At 48.1% G+C, this 26,868-nt stretch overlaps 1 protein-coding gene across 2 annotated transcripts in view; it reads right to left on the reverse strand.

Annotated features, from left to right (window-relative positions):
- The window catches only part of GOSR1 (golgi SNAP receptor complex member 1), a 124,333-nt gene that overhangs the window by 55,480 nt on the left and 41,985 nt on the right, over nt 1–26,868 (reverse strand). For both annotated transcript variants that reach the window (XM_075335229.1, XM_075335228.1), the window contains exon 6: nt 10,223–10,297. In XM_075335229.1, coding sequence (XP_075191344.1) covers nt 10,223–10,297 — 75 coding nt within the window. The remainder of the gene's footprint in view (nt 1–10,222; nt 10,298–26,868) is intronic.

Below are 26,868 nucleotides of genomic sequence, written 5' to 3' on the forward strand. Positions count from 1 at the left end.
TGAATTCATGATGTCTAGAAGACAATCGCTGGCGCATTAACATACACACAGTGCCCCCTAATGGCAAAAAGCGGAACTTATCTAGAAATCATGATGGAACGAGAGAACGTTAATAAGTCATCGGCCAAGTCAGTATAGTCTTAAGCCTCTGGATGGGAGGCTCACGAATCTCTTACCCTCTATGATCCTTGACATCTGACTAGCTGGACTCTCACGTCGTCATCTGTGTGATATGCTGCAGTCTTTAACCTTTCCTTGCGCCTGCGCATTACAGTACTTTGATCTGCCCTCAGCAGGGGCATATCAAAGTGCGCCTGCACAGGACAGCAATGCCGGCCTGTATGGATGACGTAGGACGTGTCATCCACATTGGGCTGGGTAAAGGAAGACAGCGATTTCCGCAGAGAGGCGGCGCCGGACTGGAGAGCAGCAACACCCATCGGACCGGACCACCCCGTAGGTGAGTATAATATGTGTTTTTTACGCTATACAGAGCGGCCTGGTCTCTTATATACAGTATTCTAGAATGCAGTATATAAGAGCCCACTGGTGGTGGCAGCAGCTTATAGGGGAAAATCTGGTGACAGGTTCCCTTTAAATAAAGATCACTGACCTAGACAGCAAAATAACACTAGTTAATAAATCAAGGACGTTAGGTTATATTGTATGTTAAGTGCTGTACAAAAGGCACTATTGTCAGGGGCACTACAATTTTTTAGCCAATATGTGTTAATATGCTATACATCCTATTTGCAATTGTCAACCCAAGTTGTAATGTATATTGTGTGCTTTATAGAGAGGCGCTATTGCCTGGAGCGCTAAAGATTATCAGCCGCTGTCTGCCAGTAAGTAAGGCACCTATAAATTGAGCAACTGGCACCGTAGGCTGCTTTCACACCTCTGGTTTTAGCAGAACCGGCCAATCCGGCTCTAAAACCTATGCAACGGATGCGGCGACAATACCGCATCCTTTGCATAAGTTTTTTACATGTGGCCCGTCCGGTTTTTGCCGCTTGCGGCAGGCTACTGAGCATGTGCAGTGGAAAAAAATGCATACGCCGGCCAGATGCGGTTTTTGCCGCAGGATGCTGCATGCGGCGTCCATAGGCATGCATTGCAAATCACGCCGCATCGGCCGGATGCGCCGCGATGCGGTTTTTTTTTGCCGGACAAAAAAAACGTGCCAGGCAACGTTCCATCCGGCCGCCGCATCGGCTAAATCTGCCGCATGTGGCAAAAACCGGGCGGAACGCAAGCCGATGCGGCACTAAGAAGAAGTCTATGCAAAAAAAAAATGCAACCGGCGGCAAAAAAAAAAACGGTTGCTTTTTTCTGCAAAGCGCCGGATTGTGCTGCACAGGAAAAACTGAATGTGTGAAAGCAGCCTAATAAGAGAAGCGGCATATTAACATAGGAGCGCTATTGCCTGTAGCGCTAGGAGTTGTCAGCCGCTGTCCGCCAAATACTAAAGCACCTGTAAATCAAACACAGACCTGCACTTGACTATTGCTGGTCTGTCCGGTAACTTCACCGATGATGTCGTGACTGGCATCAGGCACTATTTAGACGAGCAGCTTGTAGAGGCACAGAACCCTCCTGTATAGATCCCAACTAACTGAGGGAGAGACCTATCACATGCACAATGTGATCTATACAAGGAGAGGTCTGTGCCTCCATAAGCCGCTGGTCTAAATAGTGCCCGATGCTGTCTCTACACAGAACCCGTTATGTACAGGAAAGGCCCTGGTCATGTATATGTAAAATTATATCACAAAATGTTATCATACTGTGAGAACATGAAAGTAAAGGGGTTTTCTGATCATCAAATATGGGTAAGAATAAAAAAATGCATGTAAAAATCATTTTAAATGCTATTGTTTACTGCTTGTTGTCAAGGTTACCTGCCACCGCTGCAATCTATCAGTAGTGTCTGGTCGTTAAGTATTGCTCCAAAGTTGGCAACATCAGAGCATGCGCCCAGCCACAGCGCCACTGCAGAGGCAAAGCATCATGGAGATTGCACAGCTGGAGGACAGCGGCTCAACAATGCGCTTGTCTGACCTGTCAATCAATCAGATGCACATCCCTTATCACCTCACCCCAGAAAGCAAGAACGATGGGGAGTGAAGTGTTCCTGAAGATGCATCAGGAGTAGAGATGAGCGAACCTGAGGTTTGGTGTTAGGACCAAACACGGACTTTACAAAAAAAAACAAAAAAAAAACAACAGTTTGAGTTCGGAGATAGGGTGCTTTATGTATGAAAACCAATAGCGAGAGCAGTGCTGTGCTCAGCCCGGTGCGAGCCGCTTGCAGTGTGTGAACGGCTCTCACAGGGAATAACAACAACATGTAACGGATGTAGTGTACACAAAAAAAAAAAAAAAATGGAAAAACCTCGCCAACCTGCTCCCGGAAGTGCTCTGTTTATAGCTGGCTGCATGTGGGCGGAGACCCGGACTGCCCAATCAGGGACTTCCTTTGAGGTTCAGGTCAACTTTGGGTCCCAAACCAAACTTTTCAAAAGTCCGGCTGAACCTGCCAAACCGAGCTTCCATAGATACGCTCATCTCTAATCATGAAAACTACCAATAGGTAAATGGGCAGAAAGTAACCTTTCTTACACATTTAATAAGATTTAAAGGGCTTCAATAACAAAACGGACATAGGAAAAAAAATGTCTGATCGCTGGAGACCGTACCATCCACTAGATTGGGACTGAATGGAGCGGTAAGTCACATCACACGTGTCATTGAAAATAATTGAAGGATCAGCTGATTTCACGCTGCACTCCGGAGTCACTTGTCTAATTTCTATACAGGGCGAGTGTCCTTTCCTCGTATATGTAGGGGTCACTCTTCATTTTAATGCCACCTGATGTGATTATGGGAAGACTGTGGAGAAATGATCACTACAGGACAGGTAGTGTGTCCGACTAGGAGGATTGTTTTCATATGGAAAGTTATATGAAAGATTTCAATAAAATAATGATTGAAAAAAATTAAGTTCTCCTAAAAACATGGCTTAAAAGGGTCAGGCCGGCTACTTTCACTGGTTAGTGCAACTATCCGAAAACTGACCAACACACCTGTCCATACAATGGCTGACCATGGAGGAGTACGTGACAAGATCACTCCAAAAAAAAAAGGGAATAATCAACTCCAAAAATAGTAAATAATTACATCTTTATTAAAGCATTAAAATCAAAGTCCATGATAAAAACTGTTCATGAATGCATGATCGTGAAAATCACTGAGCTGCACGGAAAAACAGACCGTGTAGGATATAGTTAAACATTTCAGACACCCTCCGGTAAGCTTTACCCAAGTCTGGATAAGAGATACAGAAAGGTGTCTGAAGCGCGTAGCTTCTGTATTTTACGGCGTATAAGACGACCCCCAACTTTCCCAGTTAAATGCCCCCATTGTTTCATAATGCCCCATGCAGTAATGTCCCCTGCAGTAATGTCCCCATTGTTTAGTAATGTCCCCTGCAGTAATGTCCCCATTGTTTAGTAATGTCCCCTGCAGTAATGTCCCCATTGTTTAGTAATGTCCCCTGCAGTAATGTCCCCATTGTTTAGTAATGTCCCCTGCAGTAATGTCCCCATTGTTTAGTAATGTCCCCTGCAGTATTGTCCCCAGTGTTTAGTAATGTCCCCTGCAGTATTGTCCCCATTGTTTAGTAATGTCCCCTGCAGTAATGTCCCCTGCAGTATTGTCCCCATTGTTTAGTAATGTCCCCTGCAGTAATGTCCCCTGCAGTATTGTCCCCTGCAGTATTGTCCCCATTGTTTAGTAATGTCCCCTGCAGTATTGTCCCCATTGTTTAGTAATGTCCCCTGCAGTATTGTCCCCATTGTTTAGTAATGTCCCCTGCAGTAATGTCCCCTGCAGTAATGTCCCCTGCAGGATTGTCCCCTGCAGTATTGTCCCCTGCAGTATTGTCCCCATTGTTTAGTAATGTCCCCTGCAGTAATGTCCCCTGCAGTATTGTCCCCATTGTTTAGTAATGTCCCCTGCAGTATTGTCCCCAGTGTTTAGTAATGTCTTCCTGCTGGTTCCCTTTTTGTCCCCTATTATGCCGTTGTTTACACACAATAAAAGATATTCTACCTCTCCTCCATGCCCACTGTGTCTCCAGCTGCTTCTTGCAGTCTGCAGGCACACAGACCCCTCTGTGATAGCTACGGAGCGGCCTCTGCAGGATGTTGTCATGGCTTTACTGCAGTTGAATGCTTTACGGCGCCACAAAGCATTCAACAGTAAAGCGCTGACAGCAGCAGCGGCGGCGGCCCTCTGTATTGGACGCGATCGTGAAGGGGGTCTATGTGCCTGCGGTCCACAAGAAGCACTCCTCCATGATCGCATCCACTATACGGGGCCGCTGCTGTCAGCACTTTACTGCAGGTTATTGGTTTGTGGCGCTGTAAAGCATTCAACTACACTAAAGCCATGACGACATCCTGCAGAGTCCGCTCCGTGCAGAGGACGCTATCATGGAGGGGTCTGTGTGCCTGTGAACTGCATTAAACCCCAGGAGGCACCGCGGGAACGGAGGACAGGTGACAATATCTTTTATTGTGTGTAAACAACGGCAGTAAAGCCATGACGGCACCGCCTTTATTAGATGACACCCGGCGTATTAGATGACCCCCGACTTTTGAGAAGATTTTCAGGGGTTAAAAAGTCGTCTTATATGCCAGAAAATACGTTATAACCCACACGGTCTGTTTTTCTGTGCAGCTCAGTGATCTTGGCTATCATGCATTCATAAACAGGTTTTTTTTATCATGGACATGGCTTTTAACGCTTTAATAAAGATGTAATAATTTTTTACTATTTTTGGATTGTCCATAATAGTCAGAGCGAACTCACTCATTCTCTAGCAGGTCACTCCATCAGCCTCTTCCAAAGGTAAAACTGCAATTGGAGTATCCTGATGGCCATGTCTGGACACAGGCTCCTCCATCAGCAGCCATTGTATGGACAGAAGTGCTGATCAGTGTGTGAGGAAAGCTGCACTAACAAGAGAAAGTGGCCGACACCTTTAAACAATAGGTAATTTTCTGACATCATCAAGGCATCACAATAACAGACCTCAGGGATCAGGTGACCAAAAAATAGGACATCATCACCTCCTGGCCTGGGGGGGTGGAGAGGGCGGTAGAAGGGGATTAAAGAGAAACTGTCACTAGATTTATGATACCCAAACCACGTAAATTTGGCAGCATCATTGCCGTAAGCTTTAAAAGAAAATATTTTAAGATATTGTCAGGTGACGGTCAGATCTCGCCTTATACACAGGAGAGAAGTGTCAATCAACTGGAATGGGAGAAGAGACGTCAGACAGGAGCCGCACCAAACTGTCAGGTTTCTCTCTATAGTCCCCATCCTGATCTATAAAGAGCAGCCCCTTTTTCTTACATAAATCAATAGTACACATAAAAATAATAAACTTTGTAATATATCTTATCAACTAAATCCAGAAAATCTGACATAGTGAACACAAATGTTCCCATTACTTAGATAGGAGAGGACAGCTGGTTTTCGTATAGTGTTCCATTTTCTATGGAGAATTGTGACTGTCATTTCAGGAGCACTTGCAGCAGCCGGCGGTGCCTTCCGCCTGCCTTCCGGCCTGCCTCATCCAGCCTGCGCCTTCCGGCCTGCCTCTTCCGGCCTGCGCCTTCCGGCCTGCCTCTTCCGGCCTGCGCCTTCCGGCCTGCCTCTTCCGGCCTGCGCCTTCCGGCCTGCGCCTTCCGGCCTGCGCCTTCCGGGCCCTGCCTCTTCGGCCTGCGCCTTCCGGCCTGCCTCTTCCGGCCTGCGCCTTCCGGCCTGCGCCTTCCGGCCTGCGCCTTCCGGCCTGCCTCTTCCGGCCTGCGCCTTCCGGCCTGCCTCTTTCGGCCTGCGCCTTCCGGCCTGCGCCTTCCGGCCTGCCTCTTCCGGCCTGCCTCTTCCGGCCTGCGCCTTCTGGCCTGCCTCTTCCGGCCTGCCTCTTCCGGCCTGCGCCTTCTGGCCTGCCTCTTCCGGCAGCTCCTTCAATCTCCATAGAATTTTAACCAAAGGTCATCTCCTATCTCAGTAATGGGAAAGTCTGTCATTCTCATCAGTCTAGAAAGAGAAAGCAGCAGATTTCTCTGATAAGATATGTTACAATGGTGGTTAGTTTCATGGGGTGCTATCAATTCATGAAATAAAAATTATTATGAGGGTTATTGTGTAAACTACATTTTCTCTACTGGGCATTGATTCATGCTGCCCGAGGTTTGCAGACTGATGTACTACTATGCATGACACTTTCACTGCACTCAGGGGTGGGCAGCAGGAATGGCAGCCACCAGCCGGGATTCAAACCAACAGGACGGTAGAACTGGACGGGTACCTGCATAAGACAGAAGATAAACTTTCCTGAAAACTCCCAGCTCAACCTAACAGGTGCATCTGTATACAGCCTGCTAGGAATTGTAATTGTTCATACAGCTTAAGAGCTATAAATTGGATTACCCCTTTTGCTGCCCTTAAAGGGAATATGTCACCAGGTTTTTAACACCTAATTTGAGAGCAGCATACCGTAGGGGCAGAGACCCTGATTCCATCGTGTGTCACTTACTGGGCTGCTTAGCGCAGGCCATTAATATGCACAATGTGGAGGGAGCGAGAGCTGTATCTGATTGTAAACCTCTGACTGGGGCCATGGTGGAGGTCCATGCAAATGCACAAGCTGGATGCAAAGCGGAGGCTTATGGGAACACAATGCATGGAACGACAGGTATGTGATAATAATGTCTTCTTATAGACCCTCTCTTACGTCTTCAATGTTTCATCCACGTCACTAATTCTGTGTTAGGCCACAACCTCAAACTAGACCAACCTATTCTTCTTTGACGTAAAAATTGCCAAGAGGAGTATTTTTTACAATGTTGTAAAATATACAGTGTCCCCTCTGGTGATCCCTCTATTGGCAACATTCATTAGTTGTAGACAACCACTGAAAGTTAAAAATAATTAATATTTAACTTTAGGGAAAGACAGCAATTGGTTTAGAAGACTCCAAAAAGTTACTTAGGTTGAAATAGACCTAGGTCCATCTAGTTCAACCTTCTTCCAACAATTATACAATTTGTCATTAAATCACTTATAACCAACAATGTTGTGTGTAGTGAGGAAATCATCCAGCCCTTTTTTAAAAGCTGTTATAGTATCTGCCATTACTGCCTCTTGTGGTCGGCATTCCACAGTCTGACTGCTCTAACTGTAAAGAACACTTTCCTATTTAGCTGCCGGAATCGCTTTTCTTCCACTCGCAGTGAATGCCCCCCGGTCCTTAGTATTGTCTTTGGGAGGAATAAGTCATGTGCCAGTCCTTTATATTGACCACGCATGTATTTATACATATAAATGAGATCTCCTCTGAGACATCTTTTTTTCTAAGCTAAATAAATCAACTTTCTCAACCTCTCATCAAATGTGAGGCCTCCATTCCTTGTAGTGGTCTAGTTGCCCGCCTTTGAACTGGCTATCTTCTTAATAACCTTTTTAAAATGTGGAGCCCAAAACTGGATCCCATATTCCAGGTGTGGCCTTACAAGTGGGGTAACAATACGTTGGGATCACGGGATCTAATCCCGTTTCCCCGAAAATAAAACATCCCCTGAAAATAAGACCTAGTAGAGGTTTTGCTGAACTGCTAAATATAAGGCCTCCCCCGAAAGTAAGACCTAGCAAAGGTTTTCTTTGGAAGCATGCCCGCCGAACAATACCAGGGTATGTTGTACATGAAAATAATGATAGTAACAAGAAATTCTTGATAGGATTCACAGTTTGTCTGTTTCTGGTGGTTTATGATGATAATTACTGTACAGTATGTAATAAATGTTCATTTTTTTGGTTGAGCAATAAATGTGAATTCTTCTTCATGGAATAATAAGACATCCCCTGAAAATAAGACCTAGCGCATCTTTGGGAACAAAAATTAATATTTGACACTGTCTTATTTTTGGGGAAATAGGGTCTCTCTTTTTATACACATTAAAATCTTGTGCAGGGTGTAAAATGAATGCTGCAATGTAATAAGATGAAATCTAACACAGATAAAGCAACAGCTTACATTTAAATGACAGAAATCACAGCGGGAATTCATCAATCACTTTCTATACATAGAAAGTACATAGTGGCCTTTAAATAAAAGCGCCCGCACTTGGGGGTCTATCCCGGCACAGGTAAACAGCAGCATAATATTGACTGTGGTTTGCAGTAATAACAGCCCAGAAAAGACCACTGTATGCTGATTATATTGCAACCAGCTCACCATGCTGCACATAGCCCTCCTCTGGGTGCATGGCAATGAGTAGTCACCAGTCCAAGATATAAGAAGAAAATCCAGCAAGACAAGATGAACTTTAGAAAAAACTTCAAGTTTTATTTAAAGTCCAGGTCACGGTTAGGCTGCTTTCATACTACGTTTTTTTTAACATGCGTCCTGAACGTTTTTTTTAACGCAAAAACGGATCCAGTGCAAATGCGTTTTCATTTCAATGCATTTGCAATGGACTCGCGTTAGCATGCGTTTGCGTGCGCTATAGTGAGGATACAGCGACTTGCAGTTTTTTAACATTTTTCAAAAACGCTACTTGTAGCGTTTTTGAGCTGCGTCCAAATACTGCAAATTGCTGGATCCTGACTATACTGCACGCAAACACATGTGAACGCTGGCATGCTGATAGACAGGATCCTGCTTGCTCTACTGAGCATGCCCAGAAACCAGCCTCGGGTGATCAATCCCTCTCTCCCCCTCCCTCTCTCCCCCCTCCCTCTGTCTCTCTCCCCCTCCCTCTCTCCCCCTCCCTCTGTCCCACCCTCTCTCCCCCTCCCTCTGTCTCTCTCCCCCCTCCCTCTCTCCCCCTCCCTCTGTCCCACCCTCTCTCCCCCTCCCTCTGTCTCTCTCCCCCTCCCTCTGTCTCTCTCTCCCCCTCCCTCCCCCTCTCTCCCCCTCCCTCTCCTCTCTCCCTCTCTCCCCCTCCCTCTCTCCCCCTCCCTCTCTCCCCCTCCCTCTCTCCCCCTCCCTCTCTCCCCCTCCCTCTCCTCTCTCTCTCTCCCCCTCCCTCTCCTCTCTCTCTCTCTCTCCCCCTCCCTCTCCTCTCCCCCTTCCCCGCCTGAGAGCTGCAGACACTCGTAATCAAGGTAAATATCGGGTAACCAAGCAAAGCGCTTCTCTTAGTTACCCGATGTTTACGTTGGTTATGTGTGCAGGGACCAGGCAGCCCGGCTCCTAGCAGCTGCGGATGCTCGTAACCAATGTAAATATCGGGTATCCAAGCAAGTTACCCGATGTTTACCTTGGTTACGAGCCTCCGCAGCTGTCAGATGCCGGCTCCCAGTCTATCACGTTCAGTTCTACTGACTCCCGATCACATGACTCCAATGCCCGCCCATAAACTTAAAGTGACAGGATCCTGCAAAATAACACATGCATGCGTTTTTTTGCTGTAAAAGCAGGATCCGCTTTTACAGCAAAAAAACGTTCATAATGCATGTTAAAAAAAAACGTAGTGTGAAAGCAGCCTTAGAAACCTATTCCATCACAGCGTCTCTGCAGACGCAGGGTTTCCTTAGAAGATCTTGTACAGACAAATATATAATTTGGTAAGTGCCTCCAAATAGGAGGTTTATCTCATCGGACAATATTCCAAGTATCAGGTCCCAGTTATTATACAATATCACACCAACCTCCGTGATAAGGTAGAATTGGCGGAATTCCAAGTGATTTACTTATTCCTTTATATTTTACTTCTGAGTGAAATAATCAATGTAGGCCACATCAGGGTAAATTATGGGAGGCAAAGAGTAAAAGCAGGAAGAATAAATTACATTTTACGGGATCTCTATTCGGAATATGCTGCTTCTTCAATACCAGTGGATGGCGTCCACACTGCAGAGATACGGATTGCTGGTGGGTAAGTGATTGGAAACAGAGGCTGCACAATTGTGATGACATGCTACTTTCGAGGAAGTCCCTATTCTTGTAATGAGGGCTATTCTTAAACTTGCTGAACGTGTGTTTTGCTGTAAAGCATGAACTCTCCGCTCTGCATGCATAGCTGCTGGATCAGCCTATTGACTATCAGATCTTTGTGCAGGGCAATTAGGCCACAGAAAGCTAAAATCTATACTGCACACATTAACTCCATAGGTTTCAGGAAAGGCGGCGGCCCTTCCATCTTACCTTCTAAGGTGCTCATGCTCCTTCAGGAACAGCTCCGTTCTCCTGTTGTTAACACCAGAGCCTGTTTTATAAGATCTGTGAAAGCAAAAAACGCTCAGTTATTTTACTTATACCACTATGCATCCAGCTTGTGAGCATATAAAGATCTCAAAACGAGCAAAGCAGTGTCCGTATATATGCACTTCAGACTTAACTATTCTGAGCAATTATTTAGTACTTGCATGTACGAGGGGCTGCTGATAAGTCTTTGGCTTTACCCAGAAAGAAATGAGATAAGATGATGAGACTTTACATTTATTCCACATACTCTCCACTGATGTCACCACACTTCTTACATCAGTATTGCAAGTTCTGTGAGCCTAGCAAAAAGAAAGATTTCAGTTGTGCCTCAAACCAGGCATCCGTAGCAGCCATGGCATCAGAAATGGTGTGAAATTTGGTACCCTTGAAGTGTTTCTTCAGGTTTGGAAACAGATGATAGGGAGCTAGATCTGGTGAATAAGATGGGTGGTCAACCAGCTGAAAGCCCAGCTCTGCCAATTAGTATTGCCGTGGTCGCTTGTGCAGTGTGAGCGGAGGCGTTGTCTTGCAGGAACAAGATTCCTTTGGACAGCTTGCCGCACCTTTTGGCCTGCAGAGCTGCCTTGAATTGGTCGAAAAGTTCCATGTAATACTTTACATTGATGATGGAACCCTTTTGAAGGTAGTCCACTAGCAGCACGCCCTCCGTATCCCAGAACACAGACACCATCACCTTAGTGGCACCCTGAACTTCTTTAGATGAGGAGAACCACTGTACCTCCACTCTTTTGACTACTCCTTGTTTTCAGGGTCATACAAATAAATCCAGGCCTCATCCATAGTGACCAGTGATCCAAGAAGTTTTCACTCGCATGCTTCTCTGATCTGTTGTCAAACATTTGGGGACCCACTTTGCAGATCGCTTCCTCATGTCCAAATGTTCATGGATAATGACACAACCCATTCACAGGAAATCCCTATGATGTCTGCCATTGCTTTAGCTGAAATTCGTCGATTCTACAGGATGAGGTTGTGCACAGCATCGACGATCTCCGGAACAACAACCACTATCGGTCGTCGAGGACTTTCCTCATCATTGGTGCTGTAATGGCCCGTTTTAAATTTGACAACCCAGTTCTTAACTGTGGAATATGAAGGGCATTGATCCCCCAATGTCTGCAAAATATCACCATGAATATCCTTTGCGGACTTTCCTTGCAGAAACAGGAATTTTATCGCTCCTCTGCTCTTAGTTGCTGTGAATATCGCATTAAACTCTTGCCAGTTTTTTCCCCGCATAGAACACGGTTGCCATAAGCAACAAACACAAAATTTTGTAAACATATAGTAGACACAAGACTTTCATGTGATGTAACATTCATTACCATAGAAACAAAAAAATATCACAAAGCCAAAGACTTATCAGCAGCCCCACGTATTAATGGGTAACCATACTTCTAGTCAACTTTCAGGCTAAGCTGTACACACAGAATAACATATCTGGCAAGTATATAATATGTATCCTGCATTTTCACTAGTTTTCCCCTCTGCATGATCGATCTTTTAAATGGAATCTTTCCCCCATGATGTAGGGGCAGAAATCTTGCTTCAGTGGTGTATCACTTACTGGGTTGCTTGCTGTAGTTTTGATAACACCACTGTTTTCTCTGCTGCAGATCCCTGTATAAACCCACCCACACCACTGATTAGCAGCTTTGTGTGTACACTGTGCATAAACAGAAAGTTGACAATCAGTAGTGGGTGCAGGGTTATAGAGAGCTCATGAATATGGAGGACTACATGGCAGCAGGTTTACTAGTCCTCTAGTGATAGTCTCCTGTAGATAAAAAAAAAAGTGATTTTATTAAAATTACAATATTCAGTTTTGTAAGTGACTTCACTGGAATCCGGGTCTCTGTCCCTACAATATGGTGCTTTCTCATTACGTGGTAAAAACCTAGTAACAGGTTAATTTGCTAACAACCGGGAGCTGGTAGACAGAGATTTTCTGCTGTGCTGTGTCCCATACACAGCACAGAGAAATCAAGACTTGATCATCATTAATTTTTTTAAACACACAGACAAGCAACAGAGAAAATTACACAGCAGAGATGGACTGCCTTGTGAATCAGCTCTGGGGTGAAGTAAAAGACTTGTTAGAAAGCTCACCACGATCTTACTATTTTTTTCTTTGCCCATTTCTCTGCCCATTTCCTCTCCCTGCTCCTTACTCTTCCTTTCTCCTTAAGGTGGTGTCACACATAGCGACGACAACGACGTCGCTGCTAAGTCACCATTTTCTGTGCCGTAGCAGCAACGTTCCGTCGCTGTGTGTGACATCCAGCAACGACCTGGCCCCTGCTGTGAGGTCGCCGCTCGTTGCTGAATGTCAGCTTAATTTTTTGGTCGTCGCTCTCCCGCTGTGAAGCGCACATCGCTGTGTGTGACAGCGAGAGAGCGACAAACTGAAGCGAGCAGGGAGCCGGCGTCTGGCAGCCTGCGGTAAGCTGTAACCACGGTAAACATCGGGTAACCAAGGGAAGCCCTTTCCTTGGTTACCCGATATTTACCTTCGTTACCAGCGTCCGCCGCTCTCAGGCTGTCAGTGCCGGCTCCCTGCTCCCTGCACACGTAACTGGAGTACACATCGGGTAATTAACCCGATGTGTACTCTGGCTAGGAGTGCAGGGAACAGGGAGCCGGCACTGGCAACGTGAAAGCAGCGGACGCTAGTAACTAAGGTAAATATCGGGTAACCAAGAGAAGTGCTTTCCTTGGTTACCCGATATTTACCTTAGTTACCAAGCGCAGCATCGCTTCCACGCGTCGCTGCTGGCTGGGGGCTGGTCACTGGTCGCTGGTGAGATCTGCCTGTTTGACAGCTCACCAGCGACCATGTAACGACGCAGCAGCGATCCTGATAAGGTCAGATCGCTGGTCGTGATCGCTGCTGCGTCGCTTTGTGTGACACCACCTTTAGAGTATTATGGGCTGTGTCACATGACACCACAGTGAATCTGAAGTGGCTTTTCTGAGCAAGATGGAATTAAGGTTTTTTTTCCCAGATCGGATGACAAGTTCAGAAGTCAGGGTAAGAGGAAGAAGTATCCGATAAGAAGGAAAGGTAGAATATTTGGCTGATGAGATATATTACAAATTATCTTATATCAGTACTATTGATTTATGTAAAGTTTGCTGAAAGTACATTTTAATTTGACAGTGCGGAATAATCTGCTGCATCCAATGGCTGGTAATGTAGCGGCTTATGACTGTGCTCCTTAATGGCCAGTCATTAGCGCCTAGAAAAAAAAGACAGCAGAGAATAATGAAGTAGAAATGAAGGTCTCATTCCTGCTGCGCTGAAGACATACAGAGCGCTACAGTAATCCATGTGGCGGCACACAGTCCTCCGGCAGATGCCACATTTAGTGGTTCATTAAAAGCCCAACGAAGTTACCCTGAGTGTGATGCAGCACTTGTATACAGATCTTTGGGTGGGTAATTAAGGTAACACTCATTATGCGCTATGCATTAACTATGAGTTCGTAGCATTTTTACATTACGGCATGATCTGGCCATTATGTATGTAATTGATGCTCATCTAAGATAACGCACATTATTCACTGTGCACTTTTTATGAGTTTTATGGCAAGTCTATATTATGGTATAATTTACCACTGTGTACAAAACTTGTTGCTGTCCAATTATTTTTGATATCCACTCTGGTGATTTAAAGGGAACCTTTCAGGACCCCTCTGCCCTGCAACCCGGCAGTATTCATATTAGCATGATAAAATTCCCTGCCTAACCAGCCCTGTTTGTTATCCACTAAAAATCAAGGTTATTAAAAAAAGATTTAAAAGCTCCGTCGTTTCTAGGGCCTGTAACTAGTCGATGGGGCGTTGTTTCCCCAGACTTAATCGGCTGTCTTTTCATGTTCGCATGCTTTGTGAGCGTGATGATGACATGATTTCCACAAGCCGGTGACAATGGCAGCTCCTAGAAATCTTGTGCATGCGCGCAGCTTTGTTCACTCTCATTGAGCCTCTGAAGTCAGGTGTACGAGTCCCAGCTTCAGAGAGGAGCACTGCGCATGAGCAGAAATACAGAAGCTGTTCCTCCACTCTTGCACACTGTGCCTCACTGAAGACAGGATGCATATGCCGAGATTCAGAGGTTGAATGCAAGTGAACAAAGCCATTATTAAATAATGGCAAGAAAAAAAATCCTTTTTGAAAGCAAGCTATAAGAAGTCCTATTTGTAGCTTGCAAAAAGCCATGTAGGAGACACAGCTAGCATGTCGAAAAAGCTGGTTTAATCAGATGAGACCAAAGTAGAACTTTCTGGGCTAAATACAAAACACTATGTGTGGCGGAAAATATACACTACACACTATCCTGAAAGCACCATCCCCACTGTCAAACATAGTGGCAGTATCATGCTGTGCGGATGCTTTTCTTCCGCAGTAACAAGGAAGCTGGTCAAAAGATGATGGGAAGATGGAAGGAACTAAATACAGCGTAATCCTGGAGGAAAACCTGTTAGAGGCTGAAAGACACTTGAGACTGGTGCATAGTTTCACCTTCCAGTAGGACAACGGCCCTAAACATAATGCTAGAGCTACAGTGGATGGTTTAGATCAAAGCATATGTCTGAATGGCCCAGTCAAAGTCCAGACCTATATCTCATTGAAAATCTGTGACAAGACATGAAAATTGCTGTTCACAGACATCTCCATTCAATCTCACTGAGCTAGAGATATTTTGTTAAGAAGAATGGGAAACAATTTCAGCTTCTAGAAGTGCAAAGCTGGTAGAGATGTATCCCAAAAGACTTCCAGCAGTAACTGCAGTGAAAGGTGATCCTACAAAGTATTGATTCAGGGGGCTGAATACAAATGCACATCACAATTTCTGAGATTTATCTTTTAAAAATATTTTTAAAAAACATATATCATTTAACTTACACTTCATACATAAATACTTGCTACTTTGAATTTGTATACCAAATTAAATTCTAATAAAATACATTTACGTTTGTGGCTGTAACATGAAAAAACGTGGAAAAGTTCACGTAGTATGAACAGCTCTTCAAGGAACTGTATTTTAACCATTATCTTCTATGGCTATGCCATGGCATACGTTTTAAAAGTTTTTGTTGCATATTCACTAATGTACGCTTGGCACAGCACAAAAATACGATAGAACAAAGCTAAAGAAACTTTAAGAGTTGAATTATCTTTTTAAGGGTATCTGCACAGGTTTTAGATTTGGTGAAGATATTTTCTGCATGAAATATACACCTTCTGGCAGAAAGCCACACCAAAAAACATGCTTTTTTTATGTCAATGGCTACAAGGGCTTAAAGAAAAAATAAAAAAAAAAAAAAAGTCAGGAAAAAAAAAGCCCCAACAGTTGACACGCTTCAGATTTTTTCAGCACCTAAATCTGCAAGGAAAAACAAAAAGCAATGATGAGCACAGCACTTCAGAAGTCTCATACTTTGCTGGCTTCACTGGATATAAGAAAACAAAAAGCGCAAGAATAGGGTCTTATCTGTGAGATACGGTGAACCTACGATTAAAGTTTTGCTGACCTGGGGGGGTTGTGTCAGACACTACCACTAGGAAGAATCTAGGAAGAAGGGAATTTTGTTTACTTACCGTAAATTCCTTTTCTTCTAGCTCCAATTGGGAGACCCAGACAGTGGGTGTATAGCTACTGCCTCTGGAGGCCGCACAAAGAACTACACTTAAAAGTGTAAGGCCCCTCCCCTTCTGGCTATACACCCTCCCGTAGGAGTACGGATTCCTCAGTTTTAGTACCAAAGCAAGAAGGAGGAAAGCCAATAACAGTTTCAAAAACAAATTCAATCCGATAACAAGATCGGAGAACTTAAGAAACAACATGAACAACATGTGCACCCGAAAAACGAAACCCTAAGAACAAATAGGGCGGGTGCTGGGTCTCCCAATTGGAGCTAGAAGAAAAGGAATTTACGGTAAGTAAACAAAATTCCCTTCTTCTTTTTCGCTCCTAATTGGGAGACCCAGACAGTGGGACGTCCAAAAGCAGTCCCTGGGTGGGTAAAAAGATACCACATGAACGGGCTGTCAGACAGCCCTTTCCTACAGGTGGGCCACCGCCGCCTGAAGGACCTGTCTACCTAGGCTGGCATCTGCCGAAGCGTAGGTATGCACTTGATAGTGTTTGGTAAACGTGTGCAGACTCGACCAGGTAGCCGCCTGGCACACCTGCTGAGCCGTAGCCTGATGCCGCAATGCCCAGGACGCACCCACGGCTCTGGTAGAATGGGCCTTCAGTCCAGATGGAATCGGAAGCCCAGCAGAACGGTATGTGTGAAGAATTGGTTCCTTGATCCACCGCGCCAGGGTGGATTTGGAAGCTTGCGATCCCTTATGCTGACCAGCGACTAGGACAAAGAGCGCATCAGAACGGCGCAGAGACGCCGTGCGAGAAATGTAAATCCTGAGTGCTCTCACCAGGTCCAACAGATGTAAACCTTTTTCAAATTGGTGAACTGGATGCGGACACAAAGATGGCAAAGTGATATCCTGATTGAGATGAAAGGAAGAAACCACCTTGGGAGAAAACTCTGGAATTGGACGCAGTACTACCTTGTCTTGGTGAAACACCAGGAAGGGAGATTTGCAAGATAACGCCGCTAGCTCGGACACTCTTCGAAGAGACGTGACCGCCACAAGAAAAACTACTTTTTGTGAAAGCCGAGAAAGGGAAACCTCTTTCAAAGGCTCGAAAGGCGGCTTCTGGAGAGCAATGAGAACCTTGTTTAGATCCCAGGGTTCCAATGGCCGTCTGTAAGGAGGAACGATATGACAAACTCCTTGGAGAAACGTGCGTACTTTAGAAAGCCGTGCCAAGCGCTTCTGAAAGAATACGGATAGCGCGGAGACTTGACCCTTAAGAGAGCTAAGCGACAAACCTTTTTCCAACCCAGACTGCAGGAAGGAAAGAAAAATTGGCAATGCAAATGGCCAGGGAGAAACTCCCTGAGCCAAGCACCAAGCTAAGAATATCTTCCACGTCCTGTGATAGATCTTAGCTGAGGATGGTTTCCTAGCCTGTCTCATTGTGGCAACAACTTCATGAGATAAACCTGAGGCCGCTAGGATCCAGGACTCAATGGCCACACAGTCAGGTTCAGGCCCGCAGAATTCAGATGGAAAAACGGCCCTTGAGACAGTAAATCTGGACGGTCTGGCAGTGCCCACGGTTGGCCTACCGTGAGATGCCACAGATCCGGGTACCACGACCTTCTTGGCCAGTCTGGAGCGACGAGAATGGCTCGATGGCAGTCGGACCTGATTTTCCTGAGAACTCTGGGTAACAATGCTAGAGGTGGGAACACATAGGGTAGTCGGAATTGCGACCAATCCTGAACCAAGGCGTCTGCCGCCAGCGCTCGGTGATCGTGAGACCGTGCCATGAAAACTGGGACCTTGTTGTTGTGCCGTGACGCCATCAGATCGACGTCCGGCGTCCCCCAGCGGCAACAGATCTGCTGAAACACGTCCGGGTGAAGGGACCATTCTCCTGCGTCCATGCCCTGGCGACTGAGAAAGTCTGCTTCCCAGTTTTCCACGCCTGGAATGTGAACTGCGGATATGGTGGACGCTTTGCTTTCCACCCACGTCAAAATCCGCCGGACTTCTTGAAAGGCTTGGCGACTGCGTGTTCCCCCTTGGTGGTTGATGTACGCCACCGCCGTGGAATTGTCCGACTGAATCCGAATCTGCTTGCCTTCCAGCCATTGTTGGAAGGCTCGCAGAGCAAGATAGACTGCTCTGATTTCCAGAACATTGATCTGCAGGGTGGACTCTTCCTGAGTCCACGTCCCCTGAGCCCTGTGGTGGAGAAACACCGCTCCCCACCCTGATAGGCTCGCATCCGTCGTGACCACTGCCCAGGATGGGGGTAGGAACGACTTTCCCTGTGACAATGAGGTGGGGAGAAGCCACCAACGCAGAGAGTCCTTGGCAGTCTGAGAGAGGGAGACAGTCCTGTCGAGGGACGTCGATTTCCCATCCCATTGGCGTAGAATGTCCCATTGTAGAGGGCGCAGATGAAACTGCGCGAACGGGACCGCCTCCATCGCTGCTACCATCTTTCCTAGGAAATGCATGAGGCGCCTCAGTGAGTGCGACTGACTCTGAAGGAGAGATTGCACTCCTGTCCGTAGCGAACACTGCTTGTCCAGTGGAAGCTTCACTATCGCTGAGAGAGTATGAAACTCCATGCCAAGATAAGTCAGAGATTGGGTCGGGGTTAGATGAGACTTTGGAAAGTTGATAATCCACCCGAAACTCTGGAGAGTGTCTAGTGCCACCTTCAGACTGTGTTGGCATGCCTCTTGAGAGGGTGCCTTTATAAGCAGGTCGTCTAGATACGGGATGACCGAGTGACCTTGCGAGTGCAGAACAGCTACTACTGCTGCCATGACCTTGGAGAAGACCCGGGGGGCTGTTGCCAGACCGAAAGGTAACGCTACGAACTGCAGGTGTTCGTTGTGTATGACGAAGCGTAGGAAACGCTGATGCTCTGGCGCAATCGGCACGTGGAGATACGCATCTTTGATATCTATTGATGCTAGAAAATCTCCTTGAGACATTGAGGCTATGACGGAGCGTAGGGATTCCATCCGGAACCTCCTGACTTTTACGTGTCTGTTGAGCAACTTTAGATCCAGGACGGGTCGATACGATCCGTCCTTTTTTGGGACCACAAACAGATTGGAGTAAAAACCGTGACCTTGTTCCTGAAGAGGGACGGAGGTCACCACTCCTTCCGCCTTTAGAGCGGCCACCGCCTGCAACAGAGCATCGGCTCGGTCTGGTGGTGGAGAAGTTCTGAAGAAACGAGTTGGCGGACGAGAACTGAACTCTATCCTGTACCCGTGAGACAGAATATCCCTCACCCAACGGTCTTTGACGCGTGACAGCCAAATGTCGCCAAAGTGGGAAAGCCTCCCACCGACCGAGGGTGTGGGAATCGGAGACTGCAAGTCATGAGGACGCCGTCTTGGCAACGGTTCCTCCGGCTGTCTTTTTTGGGCGTGACTGAGACCTCCAAGAATCTGAGCGTCTCTGATCTTTTTGAGTCTTTTTTGACGAGGAGAATTGGGACCTGCCCGGTCCTCGAAAGGACCGATAACCAGACTGACCCCTCCTCTGTTGGGGTTTGTTTTGTCTGTGTTGCGGTAAGGATGAGTCCTTACCCTTGGAGTGTTTGATGATTTCATCCAAACGCTCTCCAAACAAACGGTCACGAGAAAAAGGCAAATTGGTTAAGCACTTCTTGGAATGAGAATCTGCCTTCCAGTGTCTCAACCACAGGGCCCTACGCAAAACAACGGAGTTGGCTGACGCCACTGCCGTGCGGCTTGTAGCGTCAAGAACAGCATTAATCGCGTACGACGCGAATGCCGCCATTTGCGAGGTCAATGGTGCTACCTGCGGGTCAAATGCACGTGTGATTGAGTCGACTTGCACATGCCTTGGCACCCTTGCGTTTTGTGGACGACATGCTGTTGGCTCTCTACAATATGAGAGAGTCTATAGCCACAGGGCGACCAGCGTTATGCAGTACAAAGTATTTGCAGAACAAAATACTAAGATTACTACTGGCACAAGAGGGGGTGAGCCCGGAGGGCTGCTTACCGCCCGCTGAATAGCGGGTAAGACGTGTATCTTTAAGCCGTTTAGAAAAACGCCTTTCCGGATAAGCGTGGGGTTTCTGGATTGCGTCTCTAAAGTCAGCGTGGTCCAGAAAAGTGCTTAATGTACGCTTAGGATATCTGAAATGGATTCTCTCGTGCTGCGAAGCTGACTCCTCTACAAGAGGAGCTGGTGGGGAAATATTTAACATCTTATTGATGGACGCTATAAGATCATTAACTATGGCGTCACCATCTGGTGTATCTAGATTGAGAGCGGTCCCAGGATCAGAATCCTGATCAGTTACGTCCGCCTCATCACCCATAGATTCATCTCGCTGGGATCCTGACCATTGAGATGAATGTGAAGGCCCCTCATAGCGAGCCCGCTTAGGTTGCCTGGGGCCATCGTCCGAGTCAGAGTCTTCACCCTGAGGTGTATGTGCCCGTCCCGGAGCTTGGAAGTAATTCAGCTGAGGGGGACCAGGGGGCAATGATTGCACAGTGTCCGTGGCCTGAAGTACAGGCCTAGCTCGCAATGTGTCAAGAATTTGTGACATAGGGAGAGTCATTCTGTCAGCAAAAGCCGTAAACTCAGTTCCTGTCACCTGGACAGCATTCACAGGTGGTACACCCTGGGTCACGTCCAGCAGAGGTCCCGACTGTGCAAGTGCCGCAGGGGCCGAGCACTGCACACAATGGGGGTCAATGGAGCCTGCCGGTAGAAAAGTCCCACATGCGGTACAGGAAGCATATAATGTCTGTGAATTCCTTGTCTGGGTCTCCCCGGCTCCCCTCTGTAGTCAGCGTGTCAGCAGGAATGGCTGCCGGCGTCTGTGGAGAGGGGCGGCCCGTGGGAGTTCCCAAACAAAAGTGCGGGAAACAGTGTCCCCTCTGTGCCTATTGTGAGGGCTGGAGTATGTAAAAACGACTCCAGCCCTCAGCGCTGATGCACTGACCAGCGTCCCGCCCCTCTCCTGACTGGCAGGTCTGGGGGCGGGAACGAACGGAACCAGGCCGCAAAAGCCGGGGACTCGAGTTATCAGCGCGGCCGCCGTAAAAGCGCGGCCCGCGCTGAAGTCCCCGGCGCACCACAAGTGCCAGCCGCGCCGCAGTCCCAGCGGCCGGCGCGACCGTTCCCCAAGAGTGTGCCTGCTTCAGCGAGCTGAATGAGGCCATGGCACAAGCGCCGCAGCGCTGATGTCCCCGGCGCACTACAACACCCAGCATGCTGCGGTGTGAGCGCCAAATGCACGGGGACACAGAGTACCTTGAGGAAGCAGGGCCATGTCCCTGATGTACTCCGCTCCATCCAGCATCTTCTCCAGGGGCTGTAGATGGAGCACGGTCTCAGTGCCTGGAGACCAGTAAATCCCACTTCACCCAGAGCCCTGTAAAAAGGGATGGGGAAGGAATCAGCATGTGGGCGCCAGCCACCGTACCCGCAATGGGTACCTCAACCTTACAAACACCTCCGACATACAGTGGGGTGAGAAGGGAGCATGCTGGGAGCCCTGTATGGGCCCTCTTTTCTTCCATCCGACATAGTCAGCAGCTGCTGCTGACTAAAAACAATGGAGCTATGCGTGCGTGTCTGACCTCCTTCGCACAAAGCTAAAACTGAGGAATCCGTACTCCTACGGGAGGGTGTATAGCCAGAAGGGGAGGGGCCTTACACTTTTAAGTGTAGTTCTTTGTGCGGCCTCCAGAGGCAGTAGCTATACACCCACTGTCTGGGTCTCCCAATTAGGAGCGAAAAAGAAACACAGCTGCTGCAGCTCCCAGTATCGAGCATACTTTGTGATTGCAAATAGGGGTGGAAAGGGTTAAAGTACCGCACTGTTGTGCAATAAAGATGAATGCTGGATCTTCGAGACATTGACTTTATTCAACGCGTTTCGTAGCAACCTCCATCAGGATGATCATATATGATCCTGATGGAGGTTGCTCCGAAACGCGTTGAATAAAGTCACATATCGAAGATCCAGCATTCATCTTTATTACACAGCAGTACGGTAATTTAACCCTTTCCAACCCTATTTGTGACTTTGCTTGCTTGAGGGTAGGCATGCAGATTTTGGTGACAGCTTTCTCAAAAAAAAAAAAAAAAAGCATCAAAATCTGCATAAAAAGCACAGTGTGCATATAGCCTACATGGTTAAAATTGCAAAGCAATTTTCTCGATATTTGGTCACCCTGAATAGACCTACACCAGGACTCGTCCAACAACCTCACCAAAGACTTCCACTTGTGTCCCTGACATAACTTGTGTGAAGTATTCTGTTCCAAGTGACACCCTTAGAGTAACAGTCAAGAGAGTACCAAAGCGTAATAACATTCCTATCGCTACATTTCCACCATCTTTGTTGTTGTTCTCCACTTCGCATCTTTCCTTCTGCTTCTTTTGTTACTCTTATTCACCTCGGGAGTGCTTTTTCCTACGCTTTTCCCCTCCTCCTTCTTGTTCCTTCTCCCTTCCCTTTCTTTCCTTCTCTTTTCTGAAAAGTAGCTATTAACTTGGAACCTGTATTCTCCAATGATATTGTGCCCTCTATACCCTTTACCTTGTGTCAACCTCCATGTTAAGAAGCATATACCGTATTTTTCGCACCTGATTTTAAGACGCACCCCCAAATTTGGTGAAGGAAAAGAGAATTTTTTTTTTAATGTTAAATGGGGTCCATCTTATAATGCCAGTGTCCGTCTAACAAATCATATAGGGTATATGTCCCTCATAGCCCCCCATCCTAAAATTAGCCCCCTTAATCTGGATATGGCCCCCTTATATTGAATATGGCCCCCTTGTGCTGGCACACGTTCCCCTGTGCTGCCTATGGCCCCCTATGGATTGCACACATTCCCCTTTGCTGCCTATGGCCCCCTATGGGTTGCACACGTTCCGTGTTGCCTATGGATTGCACACAATCCCCTGTGCTGCCTATGGCCCACTATGGATTGCACACATTCCCCTTTGCTGCCTATGGCCCCTATGGATTGCACACGTTCCTTGTGCTGCCTATGGCCCCCTATGGATTGCACACAGTCCCCTATGCTGCCTATGGCCCCCTATGGATTGCATACGTTCCCCTGTGCTGCCTATGTCCCCCTATGGATTGCACACATTCCCCTTTGCTGCCTATGGCCCCCTATGGATTGCACATGTTCCCTGTGCTACATATGGCCCCCTATGGATTGCACACAGTCCCTTGTGATGCCTATGGCCCCCTATGGATTGCATACGTTCCCCTGTGCTGCCTATGTCCCCCTATGGATTGCACACATTCCCCTTTGCTGCCTATGGCCCCCTATGGATTGCACACGTTCCCTGTGCTGCCTATGGCCCCCAATGGATTGCACACAGTCCCCTGTGCGTTGCCCTGTGCTGCCTATGGCCCCCTATGGATTGCATACAGTCCCTTGTGATGCCTATGGCCCCCTATGGATTGCATACGTTCCCCTGTGCTGCCTATGGCCCCCTTTGGATTGCAAACGTTCCCCTGTGCTGCCTATGGATTGCACACGTTCCCTGTGCTGCCTATGGCCCCCTATGGATTGCATACATTCCCCTTTGCTGCCTATGGCCCCCTATGGATTGCACACATTCCCTGTGCTGCCTATGGCCCCCTATGGATTGCACAGTCCTCTGTGCTGCCTATGGCCCCCTATGGATTGCATATGTCCCCCTGTGCTGCCTATGGCCCCCCATGGATTGCATACATTCCCCTGTGCTGCCTATGGCCCCCCATGGATTGCATACATTCCCCTTTGCTGCCTATGGCCCCCTATGGATTGCACACATTCCCTGTGCTGCCTATGGCCCCCTATGGATTGCACACAGTCCTCTGTGCCTCCTATGGCCCCCTATGGATTGCATATGTTCCCCTGTGCTGCCTATGGCCCCCTATGGATTGCACACAGTCCTCTGTGTTGCCTATGGCCCCCTATGGATTGCATATGTTCCCCTGTGCTGCCTATGGCCCCCTATGGATTGCACACATTCCCCTTGTGATGCCTATGGCCCCCTATGGATTGCATACGTTCCCCTGTGCTGCCTATGGCCCCCTATGGATTGCACACATTCCCCTTTGCTGCCTATGGCCCCCTATGGATTGCATACGTTCCCCTATGCTGCCTATGGTCCCCTATGGATTGCATACGTTCCCCTGTGCTGCCTATGGCCCCCTATGGATTGCACACAGTCCTCTGTGCTGCCTATGGCCCCCTATGGATTGCACACAGTCCTCTGTGCTGCCTATGGCCCCCTATGGATTGCATATGTTCCCCTGTGCTGCCTATGGCCCCCTATGGATTGCACACATTCCCCTTTGCTGCCTATGGCCCCCTATGGATTGCACACGTTCCCTGTGCTGCCTATGGCCCCCTATGGATTGCACACAGTCCCCTGTGCTGCCTATGGCCCCCTAGGATTGCATACGTTCCCCTGTGCTGCCTATGGCCCCCTATGGATTGCACACATTCCCTTGTGCTGCCTATGGCCCCCTATGGATTGCACACATTCCCCTTTGCTGCCTATGGCCCCCTATGGATTGCATATGTTCCCCTGTGCTGCCTATGGTCCCCTATGGATTGCATACGTTCCCCTGTGCTGCCTATGGTCCCCTATGGATTGTGTCGCGGACGGAGGGGACGCGCTCGCCACACTCGGGTCCGGGGCTTCTGCTGCTGCTCGGTGGCTCGAGCGGTGGACCGGACCCGAGGACTCGAGCAGCGATCCTCACCCGTGAGTGAAATGGGGATGGTATGGTTAGGGAGATTGTTCGTGACGCTACCCACGGGTCGTGGCGATAATGGCACCACCGCTGCTGGTAACGGGGATCCCGGGAGAGATGGTAGGGTGCAGCTGAGATGTTGTCCCCTCCGTGGGTAGGGGGGTTGGTGATCCCGGGGCCCGGTGGTGTGATGGGGAGGCCGGATAGCTGGGGTGCAGGGACTGCGCGGCGCGGTGCCGGACGGCACTGGTGTACTCACTCAGACAATCACTGACAGAGTCGTAGGTAAACCAAAACGGCCGGATTGACGGGTCTCGCAGCCGGCTGCAGTGTTCTTGTTGTGCTCTCCCCGGACGGCTGATGGTGGCTGTCTTTCCCTGCACCTTTGAGAATGATCTTGACTCCTGTGGTTGCCCACCGGTAGTCCGCTCCCTGACGTATAGATGCCGTAGGAGCCCGTTTTGCCCGCAGGCGCTGGCCCTTGGATCTCTAGCCTATGGCGGTGGCTGTATATCCTCTCTGGGTGGACGGTTGCCTTCAATCGGGACTTAGTAGTTGGGAATTCCCTGGGGTTCCTGTCACATTCGGATTTGACTATTGACGGCGACTCCAAGCCTGGGTCGGGGTCCGATGGCCCTGCCTGTGTGCTTAGCTTCACTCCGTTCCCCGGTCCGGTACCGGCGGGCCGACACCCGACCCCGGTCCTTACGGCTCTGCGGAGTTCCACCAACTCCTGCAGACGGCCACCACCGTCTGCCAACCTTGCTGTCAGTGTCTGGGCTCCAACCCAGACACCTCAAGTGTTCACTCCTCTCACTTTCACCTCCAAGACTGAACTGACACCTTTCCCGCTTCCAGGCCTGTGAACTCCTCGGTGGGTGGGGCCAACCGCCTGGCTCCGTCCCACCTGGTGTGGACATCAGACTCTGGAGGGAGGCAACAAGGGTTTTTGGTTTGGCTGGTGTAACTGCCTAGGGTGGGGGTGTGTGTGTTGGTATGTATGTGACTACCTGGCTTGTCCAGGGCGTCACAATTGCATACGTTCCCCTGTGCTGCCTATGGCCCCCTATGGATTGCATACATTCCCCTGTGCTGCCTATGGTCCCCTATGGATTGCATACGTTCCCCTGTGCTGCCTATGGTCCCCTATGGATTGCATACGTTCCCCTGTGCTGCCTATGGTCCCCTATGGATTGCATACGTTCCCCTGTGCTGCCTTTGATCCCCTAAGGATTGCATACGTTCCCCTGTGCTGCCTATGGATTGCACACGTTCCCCTGTGTTAGATATCGCCCCAATGCTGCTGCCCATAGTAAAATAAAACACTCTTTCCTTACCTCCTCCAGTGCTGATCTCCCTCCTGTCTCCCTCGGTGCTTCTGTTCCTCCACTTCCTGGTTCTTGGTGCCGGCCATGTGATCGGCACAGCAGAGTGATCTCATCTCTGCGTGCCTGATCACAGTGGAAGCATGACACCGGGGAGAAACTCTGGAGGGGGTAAGTAAAGCTTTTTTATTTTAGGATGACCAGCAGCATGGGGGCCATATCTAACACAGGGGGGGGGGCATGTGCGATCACAGGGGGGGCGCAGGCTCATATAATATGCACCGCTCCCCCAGCCCGTCACTGCGGTGCGATTTCAGCACCATGGTGATGGACAGCGGCTGTGCATATTATATGAGCGGGAGCAGGAGATCTAACGCTGCCGCCTGCAGCGTTCACCTGCCCCCAGCAGCGCTCCAGAGCTGCTGCCCCCCCCTCACCTGGTCCCTCCAGTGTGTGTGTGTGTGTGTGTGTGTGTGTGTGTGTGTGTGTGTGTGTGTGTGTGTGTGTACGTACATATACATACATAGTCATATGAAAAAGTTTGGGCACTCCTATTAATGTTAACCTTTTTTCTTCATAACAATTTGGGTTTTTGCAGCAGCTATTTCAGTTTCATATATCTAATAACTGATGGACTCAGTAATATTTCTGTTTTGAAATGAGGTTTATTGTACTAACAGAAAATGTGCAATCCGCATTTAAACAAAATTTGACTGGTGCAAAAGTATGGGCACCTCAATATAAAAGTGACATTAATATTTTGTAGATCCTCCTTTTGCAAAAATAACAGCCTCTAGTCGCTTCCTGTAGCTTTTAATGAGTTCCTGGATCCTGGATGAAGGTATATTTGACCATTCCTGTTTACAAAACAATTCC

The sequence above is a fragment of the Anomaloglossus baeobatrachus genome, chromosome 2, assembly GCF_048569485.1.
Source record: "Anomaloglossus baeobatrachus isolate aAnoBae1 chromosome 2, aAnoBae1.hap1, whole genome shotgun sequence".
Taxonomy (NCBI): domain Eukaryota; kingdom Metazoa; phylum Chordata; class Amphibia; order Anura; family Aromobatidae; genus Anomaloglossus; species Anomaloglossus baeobatrachus.